General features: G+C 45.2%; 1 protein-coding gene across 1 annotated transcript in view; it reads right to left on the bottom strand.

Annotated features, from left to right (window-relative positions):
- LOC109911303 (threonylcarbamoyladenosine tRNA methylthiotransferase-like) overlaps positions 1-13,466 on the bottom strand; it is a 401,376-nt gene that overhangs the window by 383,848 nt on the left and 4,062 nt on the right. Inside the window, exon 2 of the mRNA XM_048608917.1 lies at positions 7,720-7,823. Coding sequence (XP_048464874.1) covers positions 7,720-7,823 — 104 coding nt within the window. The remainder of the gene's footprint in view (positions 1-7,719; positions 7,824-13,466) is intronic.

The following is a 13,466-nucleotide window of genomic DNA, read 5'->3' as shown; positions in this document are numbered from 1 at the left end:
GACTATAAACAATATGTATTCGCTCTGCTCTCTAACTAGAGGCTGAACTTCTGTTCTGCTGAGTATACAACAATGTCAAGAATTCAATACTGACTAGAGCTGTAGTCCTGTACAGTGCCTAATGTTCGAGGGTAAATGTGTTAAGGTTCCTGTTCACTCCAGCTGAAGTTTCATGAAATTATCTGGAGCGTTTCGAAAATGAACATTGAGTATGCTCAAACAAATAGTGTGTTTTTTTTAATCTATAGGCTGTGGATATTTAAATGAAAAGCAAATGGAGGAATGTATGTCACACAAACAACTGATTTAAATTAAATCCAGGTGCACCTCATTTGGAGATGAACTGCAGAATCTCAAGTAATATAATACAGAAAGCAACACAAATTCTGCTACCAATACCAATTACATACTAAAATAACAACGTTTTAAGAGCCACGTTTACAATCCACATGTTTTAGATAAAAACAAATGGTCAGTCCTCAGTAAAGGGCTCACCTTTGTCCCCCTCCACCCACACATCAATGAATACAACTCACGTTTGGACGTAGAGCAGTTTTTCCGCCGCCTCCGCCTCCATGCTTACTTCTTCAACCGTGAGCCTAACCCTCCCCTCTATTGACCCCTTCTCCTGCCTCCAACACACCCCCCTCCTCCTGGACACCACCCCAAGGCCTCCTACCCTCCCTCGACCTCTTCATCTCCAACTGCCGTCGTGACATCAATCGCCTCAACCTCTCCACCCCTCTCACCCACTCCAATCTCTCCCCCGCAGAACGTGCAGCCCTCCGCTCCAATCCCAACCTCACCATAAAACCCACGGACAAGAGAGGCGCAGTTGTAGTATGGCGCACTGACCTGTACATCGCCGAGGCCAGGCACCAACTCTCCGACACCTCCTCCTACCGCCCCCTTGATCATGACCCCACCTCCGACCACCAAACCATCATCTCCCAAACCATCCACAACCTCATCACTTCAGGTGACGTCCCACCCACAGCCTCCAACCTCATCGTTCCCCAACCCCACACCACCCGCTTCTATTTCCTTCCCAAAATCCACCAACCTGACTGCCCTGGTCGACCCATTGTCTCCACCTACTCCTGCCCCACCGAACTTATCTCCACCTATCTCGACTCCATTTTCTCCCCCTTGGTCCAGGAACTCCCTACCCACTTCCATGACACCACTCACGCCCTCCACCTCCTCCAGAACTTCCAATTCCCTGATCCCCAACACCTCATCTTTACCATGGACGTCCCTATACACCTGCATTCCCCATACAGATGGCCTAACGGTGCTCCGCTTCTTCCTGTCCCGCAGGCCCGACCAGTCCACCTCCACTGACACCCTCATCCGCTTAGCCAAACTCGTCCTCACCCTCAACAACTTTCAATTCCTCCCACTTCCTACAGACAAAGGGGGTGGCCATGGATACCCACATGGGCCCAAGCTATGCCTGCCTCTTTGTAGGTTACGTGGAACAGTCCCTCTTCCGTAGCTACACCGGCCCTAAACTCCACCTCTTCCTCTGTTACATTGATGACTGTATCGGCACCGCCTCGTGCTCCCACGAGGAGCTCGAACAGTTCATCCACTTCACCAACACCTTCCACCCCAACCTTAAGTTTACCTGGACCATCTCTAATACCTCCCTCTCGTTCCTGGACCTCTCTGTCTCCATCACGGGCAACCACCTAGAAACCGATATCCATTTCAAGCCCACCGACTCCCACAGCTACCTAGAATACACCTCCTCCCACCCACCTTCCTGCAAAAATGCCATCCCCTATTCCCAATTCCTTCGTCTCCGCCGCATCTGCTCCCAGGATGAGGCATTCCATTCCCATACATCTCAGTTGTCCTCGTTTTTCAAGGGCCGTAACGTCCCCCCCTCAGTGGTCGAGAACGCCCTCAACCGTGTCTCCCACATTTCCCGCAACTCATCCCTCACACCCCGTCACGCAATAAGAACCAAAAAAGAATCCCCCTCGTCCTCACGTACCACCCCACCAACCTCCGGATCCAACGCATCATCCTCCGACACTTCCGCCATCTGCAATCCGACCCCACCACCAAAGACATCTTTCCCTCCCCACCCTTATCTGCTTTCCGGAGGGACAACTCTCTCCGTGACTCCCTTGTCCGCTCCACACTCCCCTCCAGCTCCACCACACCCGGCACTTTTCCCTGCAACCGCAGGAAGTGCTACACCTGCCCCCATACCTCCTCCCTCACCCCCATCCCAGGCCCCAAGAAGACTTTCCACATCAAGCAGATGTTCACCTGCACATCTGCCAATGTGGTATACTGCATCCGCTGTACCCGGTGTGGCTTCCTCTACATCGGGGAAGGCTCGGGGACCGCTTTGCAGAACACCTACGCTCGGTTCGCAATAAACAACTGCACCTCCCAGTCGCGAACCATTTCAACTCCCCCTCCCATTCCTCAGACGACATGTCCATCCTGGGCCTCCTGCAGTGCCACAACAATGCCACCCGAAGGTTGCAGGAACAGCAACTCATATTCCGCTTGGGAACCCTGCAGCCCAATGGTATCAATGTGGATTTCACAAGCTTCAAAATCTCCCCTCCCCCTACCGCATCCCAAAACCAGTCCAGCTCGTCCTCGCCTCCCTAACCTGTTCTTCCTCCCACCTATCCCCTCCTCCCACCTCAAGCCGCACCCCCATCTCCTACCTACTAACCTCATCCCGCCCCCTTGACCTGTCCGTCCTCCCTGGACTGACCTATCTCCTCCCTAACTCCCCACCTACACTCACCTTTACTGGCTCCATTCCCGCCTCTTCGACCTGTTTGTTTCCTCTCCACCTATCTTTTCCTCTATCCATCTTCTATCCGCATCCCCCTCTCTCCTTATTTATTTCAGAACCCCCTTCCCCTCCCCCATTTCTGATGAAGGGTCTAGGCCCGAAACGTCAGCCTTTCTGCTCCTATGATGCTGCTTGGCCTGCTGTGTTCATCCAGCTCTGCACCTTGTTGTCTCGGATTCTCCAGCATCTGCAGTTCCTACTATCTCTCCCCAATTACTTTCAGTTTTTCGAAATAAGAGCTACAACCAGTATTTTCCCTGATCTATTTATCTGAATCAACTTAGAAGTCTGTAATAGCTATCCTAAGTCACCTTAATAATTTTCTGGAAGACAGCATAATAAGAGATCAAACATTTTAAGAACACCCACATTATTCAATCTGATGACTGGAGGATCAGTTTTAGAATTTTCAATTTCTTATTCATTCTGAATCACACTGAAATTTTTGTGTCATTCTCTACTGCTTTTACCACTGTAAAGACACTCTTCTTTTGATTATCCTCCCTGCCATAATATCGCTTTGCCATATTAACATGACACACTCGCTGATTTTAACACGCGTCTGAAGTACCTGTTACAGAAATTCACACCAGTGAGTTTCTTTGTGATTTGAGAAGGTCCTTTGAGCCCTGCTTTCCAGTGCTTGCCAGAAATAGATAACATACTAACACCACCTCCTTAATAACAAAATTTCAAGCTTTAGCATTATTATCTGTTCTAGCTTTCACTGTTTTTGTGCAATTTTCAATTTTTTCTTGCATATCTCACATGATTTAGTTAATATTTCTTGGAAATCTTACAGCATAGATTCATGACAAGTAGGTTATGCCTGACAAATTTCATTGAATTTTCTGAAGAGGTGACTAAAATAGCAGGCAGGGCAATGTCTTCCGATGTTGTTTATTTGGACTTCCAGAAGTCATGTGACAAAGTCTCACATAAAAGAGTACTAACTAAGGTAGAAGCCCAAGGAACTGAGGGTAACTTACTGACATGGTTGAAAGATTAGTTGTGTGGCAGACAACACAAAGTAAGGCTAATAGGAAGTACGGATTCAAATTGGTAGCATGTGACTAGTGGTGTCCCCATCTGTGTTATGGCCTCAGTTATTCACATTATTTATTACCAACTTAGATAATGGCATACAAAGTCACAATTTGTAATATGTATATTGATTTATACAGCTTTTACCTCTCAGTTACCCACTTTCAAGGATTTTAAAAAACATAAGTTACTGCAGTTTGACCTTCTGACCAAGTCTTCATATGATGAGATCATTTTGATATCTCTTTGCTTCTTACATTCATCAGAACAATATGCTAGAACATTCTGTGGATTCCACAGAGGGACTACAAGTGGACTCTGACAGGTCGAGGCATTGCCATGGAGAATGAACCAGTTAATTACCTTTGATGCTAACTGCTGGAATTTGTCTAATTTTTAAACAAGACAGGTTGACTGTGATTGGTCAGAGCATTACGCTAAGAAAGGAACCAGCAAATGACTCTCCCCTATTTTGTACTTAGTAAACAACTTTGAGCATTTCTGAATGCAGGTTGATGGTGTAAAATAGCCACAACTGTGTTTATTATACATGGTGACTTCTGTTGACTTGTCTTTGATGTCAATAACTTGTTACTAGAGTTTGTAAACTTGATTAATTAAGAGATAGCAAGAACTGCAGATGCTGGAGTCAGAGGTAACACAATATAGAGCTAGACAAGCACCTCAGGCCAGGCAGCATCAGAGGCCTGTTGTGCTTCTCCAGCTCCATACTGGCATAATCAATCTTGTGTTGGATCTCCTTGCCTTCGGTGGCCTTTTGAGAGAGGTGGTTGCCCCAGGTATGGGAAGTACTCAAAGTTCTCTTTTTTTATTCTCTATTCATTTGTGCGACTTGTGTGTCACCAGTGGCCAGCATTTACTGCCCATCCCTAGTTGCCCTTGAGAAGGTGATGGTGGTGAGCTGCCTTCTTGAACCGCTGCAGTCCTCCTGCTGTGGGTTGGCCCACAATGCTATTAGTGAAGGAATGCGAGGATTTTGACCCAGTGACAGTGAAGGAACAGCAAATACATTTCCAAGTCAGGATGGTGAGTGACCACTTCTAGGGGGGGTCCCGCCCTCTTTTGGAGGAAAAGATCATTGAAGTAGCAGCTCAGGGTGGACGGGTCTAGGTCAATACCCTAAGGAACCACAGCAAGCATTCTAGGAATGAGATGATTGGTTATCAATAGCCTACAACCTGTGACTCCAACTCGTGAAGATCCCTGCCTTTTCCTCATTGACTTGAATTTGGCAAATAAATTTGGCTCCTTGATGCCAGACTTAGTCAAATGATCTCTTGGTGTCAAAGATAGACAAGAATCTTATTTCTGATATGCAGCACTTCTATCCACGCATGGACAACATATGTAATGAGGTCTGAAGCTTGGAATCCGTCCAAAATCCAAAATGAGTATCATTGAGTACACTGTTATGTAAGAACATTTAAAAAAGTAGTAATACACCATACATCGCCTTCAGTCTGTTCTGTCATTCACCCAAATCATTTCTGGCCTCAACTACACTCTACCATTTGTTCCCAATTGCTATTGATGTCCTCAGCCTCCAAACATTTATCTATCATATTCATCTATGACACATACATCATACGTTCTAGGATGGAGGAGTTCAAAAGATTCCTAATCCATTGAGTGAAGAGATTTCTTGATGATCTTAAAGTAACTCCCTGCTCTCTTTTTTCTAGATGCTCTAGCCAGGGAAAAACCTCTCGTCTCTACTTCATCAAGCCACTTCAGAATACAGTATAAATAAACTAATCTCTCATCCTTCCAAACTCAAGAGAACATGGATATAATTCACACAGATTTTCATCATAAGACAACCTTCTCATCCCAAGAACTAACCCACTGAACCTTTGCAGTACCTCTTCCAAAGTACTGAAGAGTGAGAGATATGCCAGGCAATATTCCTTCTGATTTATTTTTTGCTGCGTGAACGGCTGAGATCTCTGCATGGCAGTGACTTCCAAAACTGCAAGTCAATGTACCAGTGTGCTGATCATGCCAATCAGTCTGTGCAGAACCTTGGAGGAACCTCATAATGACTGTATGGCCAGGCCAGGTCCTGATCCACTGGCATAGCAGACCCAGTAGACTTGGTGGCACAGTGGTACTTGTGCTTACCAGACTAGTTCCTGAGATTAGGATTAATAGGATTAGACAGGCTAAATGCAGGAGGGATGTACCCTATGACAAGGGAATCCAGAACCTGAGGTCACAGATTAAGTATATGGAGGAGGCCATTTAGGACTGAGATAAGGAGAAATTTCATCACCCAGAAAGGCTGAGCTGTGGAATTCATTTTTTTTTAATTCATTCATGGGATGTGGGCATCACAGGCAAGGCCAGCATTTATTGCCAATCCCTAATTGCCCATGGGGCAGCTAAGAGTCAACCACTGCTGTGGGTCTGGAGTCACATGTAGGTCAGACCAGGTAAGGATGACAATTTCCCTCCCTAATGGAATTAGTGAACCAGATGAGTTCTATCCCGACAATCAACAATGGATTCATGGTCATCCTTAGGCTCTTAATTCCAGATTTTTATTGAATTCAGATTCCACCATCTGCCACGGCAACATTTGACCCTGGGTCTCCATATTAACAGCAATAGCAGTAATACCATGAGGCTATCGCCTCCCCTTTTCTGCCACAGAAAGTGGTTAAGGCCAAAACATTGAATGTTTTCAAGGGGTTAGATATAGTTCCTAGGGATAAAAACATGAAAGTGTATTGAGTAAAAGTGGGAACAGGGTAGTGAAAAGGATGATCAGCCATGATACTGACTGACAGGGTAGGCTCAAAGGGTCGAATGGCCTCCTCCTGTTCCTATTCTCTACATCTGTATGCAATTCTACTGCTCATGCTCATGATGGCCCACAGTATCTCATGGATGCCCTTTTTTGAACTGATAAATCCATTGAGTCTATAAAATGTAGCAAGAGTGGTCATGCCACATAGCATGATGTGATCACAATGAACAAAAGGGACTTTATTTCTACAAGGACTGCACAGCACTAATTCCTAACAATAACAGATGCATCTTTGAGAAGTTAATTTGTGAGGACAAAAGTATTTTCTCTCATTGGTTCTTTCACCACCAGATCTAGTCTGGCAGTTAGGACTCGGTCAACTCAGTCAGCTGTAACACTATTGATCTACTTAGATAATGAATATAGACAATGAAGTTTAGAACATACTCAGCGAAGATGTTGGTGCTTGTGGGACACTGGCTGCAAGGTATGACTTGATGAGCATGACTATGTCAGACCTTTGCTGGACATTCCTGTAGGACAGCTCTCTCAATTTTGATGGCAGTCGTCAAATGTTAGTAAGGAGCATTCTGTAGCAAATTGGCAAAGTATATCTTTTACATTTCTGCTTCATGTATCAAAGTTGGGTTGTCCATTTGGTTTTATTCTTATTCAAGTTTCCTGTTGCAATTTCATACAAATGTCTAACTTGCTAGGCCATTTCAAAGAGCAGTAACTACACTGCTGTAGGTCTGTAGATAGAATTAATGCATAAAACAGACTGAATGACAGCATATATTTATAATTTGGTAGCCTCACACTTTAGTGTACCAAACAAGGCTATCTGATTTCCACAGCAGCTTGCAATATATATTTGCAAGTACTAAGTTAAATCATTTGCTCCACCTACACACCCGGTGCTTCCAAATACAGGAATAATACAAGTGGCAAATTGCTACACTTCTCGCTTTTAAGACCATAAACACACCGCCAAAGTTGGAAAGGAACAGGCCTTTGCCATATCTTAGGGAAAACATGTATAAACTGCACAAACGTGTCCTAGCTTAAAACTTACCTTGAAATGACTGTACGGCTCTGTCTACTAGCTCTGCAACTGAGTAACTGGCCAGGTCTCCTCTTGCATGCTTGGTTTTGCAATAAGTGCAAGCATTCAGGCACCTGTAATAGAAAGAACAATACAAATTTACTTCAAAAGGGTCACTAAAATTCACTGTAAACTGGCAGGAAATTAGGATGGAGAGGAAGGAAAATTTGAAGGTCAAATATAAATAAAACACTATCAATTAAATGAATTGTCACCTTTCAACACATCAAGTATGTTCCAGTTTATTATAAAATGATAGCTCTAACTCAATGTTTTATTCATAAACTTAACTAGGTAACCCGGTTTTATCAAAAAACCAAAAGAACTGCAGGGGCTGGAAATCTGAAACAAAAACAGAAACTGCTTGAAACTCTCAGTATCTGTGAAGAGAAATCGGAGTTAACGTTTTGGGTCCAGTGACACTTCAAAACTGGTAGAAAAGGATAGTTTTTATACAGAAGATGGGATTGGGAGAGGGGAGGAGAGTACATGATAGGTGAAGAGAGAGCCCAAAAGGAGAGAGAAAAACAGTTGGACAAAGGAGTAGTTAAAGGTCAGTCTGGGCGAACAAACAGTTGTTAATGGGGATGATTAGTGGTTGACATTGGTAGCGTGTGGTAGCCGCCCAGTAATAACAAGGCATGGTGTGCGGAGGTTAGGGAAAGCACGGGGCAAGGTGTTAATGTCCCGAAGTTGTTGAACTCAATACGAAATCCAGAAGGCTGCAGGGTTCCCAAGCTGAAAATGAGGTGCTGTTCTTCCAAATTGTGCTGAGCTTCACTGAAGCAATGCAACAAGCCTGAGACAGAGATGTTAGCCACAGAACATGATGGTGTCTTGAAGAGAATGTACAATCAAGATAACAGGGAGGAATCATTGGATTTGTAGTGGATATTGTTGGTCAGCCCATCCCCAGAAATGGAAATAGAGATATCAAGGAAGGGAAGGGACCAGGTGAAGGTGAGAGGAGATGGAAATTGAAAGTGAAATAGTTAAACTTTTGTAATTCTGGATAAGAGGGGCAAGCAGAACCAATGATGTCATCGACATACTGGAGAAAGAGTTGTGGGTGGGGACTGGACTGGAACAAGGAATGTTCCATGTACCCCACAAAGAGACAGGCATAACCAGGGCCCATGCGGGTACCCATAGCCACCCCTTTGACCTGAAGGAAGGGATAGGAGTTAAAGAGAAGTTGGTCAGGGTGAGGACAACCTCAGCCAGGTGGAGGAGGTTGGTGGTTGATGGGGACAGTCAGGCCATTTTTCCAGGAAGAAACGGAGTGCCCTGAGACCACCCTGATGAGGGATAGACTTGTAGAGGGATTGCACTTGCATGGTAAAGAGGACCCCGCGAACTAGAAATTGTGAAACTCACATAAAACGTCAGGAGAATCACGGACGTAAGTGGGAAGTGTCTGGACAAGGGGAGAAAATATCAAGTCAAGGTAGGAAGAGATGAGTTCTGTGGTACAGTCCTGTCTGTGGATTTTGGGAAGGAGGTAGAAGCGGAGTTGGGAGACTATCAGCTTGGAGGCAGTGGAGGGGAGATTACCAGATGAGAAAAGATTAGTTACTGTGTGGACACAATGGCCTGATGTTCCACGGTGGAGTCATGGTCCAAGGGGAGATAGGAGGAGGTACTGGAGAGCTGGTACTCAGACTCTGCAATGTACAGGTCAGTATGCGAGACAACAGAAGCAACACCCTTCTCCCAGGCTTAATTACAAAAGTCAGGGGTGGATCTGAGAGCATGGAGTGCAGTCAGTTCAGAAGGAGATAGATTGGAATGGGTAAGAGGGGGAGAGAAATTGAAGCAACCAATGTCATATCAACAGGTCTCAACAAACTGATCGAGTGCAGAGGGAAGGGTCCAGGTGGAAGGACAGTGTTGGAGTGGGTGAAGGGTTTGTGGGACCGGTGAGGACTACTGTCCAAAGAAGTGGGCATGGAGGATATGGCAATGGAAAAAGAGTTCAACGTCATGCAGTGCCCAAAATTAATTAATGAGGGGAAGCAGAGGGACAAAACTGGGACCTTTGCTGAGTACAGAATGTTCAGCATCAGAGTGTGTAAGGGCAGAAGGGATATTGATACATGACAGATGGTGGGATTGGGAGAAGGAATGGAGTCAGAAGGAAGGTTCCAGTTGGGCGTGAGTATCTCTGAGTTTTTGCATCTTGTGTTCCCCAATGTCTGAAAGGAAAAGAAACCATTTTTTGTTAGAACATCGAATGAGCCACAGGATAAAGTGGAACTGGAGGGTAGGGCATCTCTGAGTCAGCGTGAGGCAGCGCTGTTGGAGAGAGAAGTCCAGAATGTGCATGACACACAGTGTGGATCTGTTTTATCCACTTTAATCCTTAAAATTTTGCAAAAGGCAATTGCCTAATGGTATTATCACCAGACTACCAATCTAGAGATCCGATAATATTCTGAAGACATGGCAGAATTTCAATTCAATAAAAATATCTGGAATCTAGAGTCTAAAGATGAAACCAGTGTTGATTGTATGAAAAACTGTCCCATCTGAAACACTAATGTGTTAAAATCTGGCATATATGGCACCTCAGACTCTCAATTTAGTTGATTCTTAACTGCCCTCTGAAATAGTCTAGCAAGCCACTGCTAGAAGGAAAAACAAGAATGAAAATGGAGAGACTACCTAGCATTGTAGTTTCTTGTGCCTAGATCAATGGCAAAAAGTGTTCATTTGAGGTATAGTGTCAAAATTGAAAGAGCTGTCTTACAGTCAAGCAATAACCTGAGATACTCATAACCTGACAGAATCATAACTTGCAGATAACATCTCAGACACTACCACTGCCTGGGATATGTCCTGTTCCACCGGCGAGACAGGCCTAGCAGAAGTGGTGTCACAGTAGTATACAGTCAGGATGGTGTTGCCCTGAGAGCTCAGACGCCATGAAGTCTCATGGCATCAGGTCAAATAGGGCCAGGAAACCTCCTGCTTTGCCATCCCCATTCAACTGAGGAATCAGTGCTCCTCCGACAACACAAAGAGAGACTGAGCATGGCAAGGGCACTGAATTTCAATGTCCATCACCAACAGTGACTCAGCAGCAACACTATTAAATCCTAACAGATCAAGCCAGTCAGGTCCTAAAGGATATTGCTGCAACATAGGTATAGGTTCTTTAATCAGAGAGTGGTAGGGGCATGGAATGCATTGCCGCAGAAGGTAGTGGAATCGGCCTCATTTCGGGCATTTAAGTGGCTATTAGATAGGCATATGGATGATAGTATAAGGTAGGGGTGGAGGTTAGATAGACCTTAGGTTTAGGGTAAAAGTTCGGCACAACATCGTGGGCCGAAGGGCCTGTACTGTGCTGTACTGTTCTATGTTCTAACACTGGGTCTGTGGCAGGTGATGAGGTAACCAAAAAGATGGAAAAACATGCTAGATCTCGTCCTCAATCTGCCTGTCACAGATGTGTCCACCCATAACAGTTTCATGAAGAGTAACCACTGCACAGTCAAGAGGAAGACGCACCTTCACACTGATAATACCTGATATCACGTTGTGTGGCACTATTACTGTGCTAAATGGGACACATTTCGAACAAATCTAGCAACTCAAAACCAGGCATCCATGAGGCTTTATGGACCATCATTACAACAGGATCGTACTCCAACACAATCTGCAAACTCGTGGCATGGCATATCCCCACTTTACAACCAAGGGACCAACTTGTTCAATGGAGAGTGGAAGGGCATGCCAGGAGCAGCACCAGGCATACCTAAGAATGAGGTGTCAACCTGGTGAAGCCACCAAACAAAACTACTTGCATACCAAGCAATAGAAATAGCAAGTGATAGACAAAACTAAGCAATCCCCACAACAAATGGATCAGATCTAATCTCTACAATCCTCCCACATCCAGTCATGACTGGTGGAAGTAGCTCCACAAATATCCCTATCCTCAATGATGGGAGAGAGCAACACATCAGTACAGAAGATAAGGCTGAAGCATTCGCAATGATCAGCCAGAAGTGCTGAGCAGATGATCTATCTCAACCTCTTCCAGAGGTCCTCAGCATCACAAATGCCAGTGTTCAGCCAATTTGACTCACTCCACCTGATATTAAAAAAAAACATTGAAGGCACTGAATGTGATAAAAGCTATGGACTCTGGCAACAGTCCAGCAACAGCATTGAAGACTTATACTCCAGAACTTGCTGAACCCCGAGCCAAGCTTTTCTAGTAAAACTAGAAAACTACTCAACAATGCGGAAAATTGCCCAAGTATGTCATGTACACAAAAGGCAAGACAAATCCAACTCAGCCAATTACCATGATCATCAGTAAAGTGACAAAAGGTGTCATCAACAGTGCTATCAAGAAGTACCTGCTCAGCAATAATCTCCTTCCTGGCACCAAGTTCAGGTTCTGCCAGGGCTTTCCAAGTTACTTCTGTTGGCCAAAATAATCAGTCATCATTTTGTTCATGATTTTTGGATTGAATTTTAAGCTTCCAGCCTTGGGTGGCTGTCTATGTACAGTTTGCACGTTCTCCCTATGTCCGCATGGGTTTCTGCTGGCTGCTCCAGTTTCGTCCCACATCCAAAGATGAGCAGGTTAGGTAGATTGGCCATGCTAAGTTTCCCTGTAGTGCCCAGGGATGTGTAGGGTAGGTGAATTAGCCACGGCAAATGCGGCATTATGGGAATAGGGTAGGGCACTGGGTCTGGGTGAGATGCTCATCAGAGCGTCAGTGTGTACTTGATGGGCCAAATAGCCTCTTTCCATTTATATGGATTCTATGATTTATTTATTTGATGGAAATCAGCTCCTGACTTTATTACAACCTTGGTTCAAACGTGGTCAAAAGAATTGAATTCCAGAGGTGAGGTGAGGTGAGAGTGACTGCTCTTCACATCAAGGCCATGTTTGACCAAGTGTGGTATCAAGGAGCCCTAGCAAAACTAGGGTCAGTGGGAATCAGGGATAAACTCTGCTATGGTTGGAGTCAAACCTAGCATATAGAAAGATGGTTGTGGTTGTTGGAGGTCAGATATCTCAGCTCCAGGGCATCACCGCAGGTGTTCTCAGGGTACTGCGCTAGACCCAATCATCTTCCGCTGTTTCAATGACTGAATTTCCCACTACCAGTAACATGGTGGTGCCTGTTGGCTAGGAACTGAACTGGACTAACCATAACAAAACAGTGGTTCGACTAGCCAGTCAAAGGCTAGGATTTTGCAGTGAGTAACTTACCTGCTGACTCCCCAAAGTCTGCCCACAAGGCACATGTCAGGAGTGGGATGGAAAACTCCCCACTTGCCTGGATAACTGCTGCTCCAAAAACAATCAATAAGGTTTTGGAGTAGATTTGTAGCTCGGGTTGTAGGTGTTGAGGTTGGTTGGCTCGCTCGCCGAGCTGGTTTGTTGTTCCGCAGACGTTTCGTTACCGTGCTTGGTAACATCCTCAGTGCAGTCTCTGATGAAGCGTCGGTGTGTTTTTTCCGCCTGGTTTTTAAACTCTGGGGTCCGTTGAGATGGATTGCCTCACTTCCGGGTTTCCTCCGTAGCGGAACGTATATGGGGTCGAGTTCAATGTGTTTATTAATAGCATGCTTCGTGGAGTGCCATGCTTCCAGGAATTCTCGTGCTTGTCTCTGCCTAGCCTGTCCCAGGATCTTGGCGTTGTCCCAGTCGAAGTGGTGGTTCTCCTTGTCCATGTGGATTGAGATGA

This window comes from Rhincodon typus, chromosome 2 (genome assembly GCF_021869965.1).
Source record: "Rhincodon typus isolate 14 chromosome 2, sRhiTyp1.1, whole genome shotgun sequence".
In the NCBI taxonomy this organism is placed as follows: domain Eukaryota; kingdom Metazoa; phylum Chordata; class Chondrichthyes; order Orectolobiformes; family Rhincodontidae; genus Rhincodon; species Rhincodon typus.
Note: the sequence above shows the minus strand (reverse complement) of the source record. Positions and strands in the feature narration are given on the sequence as shown.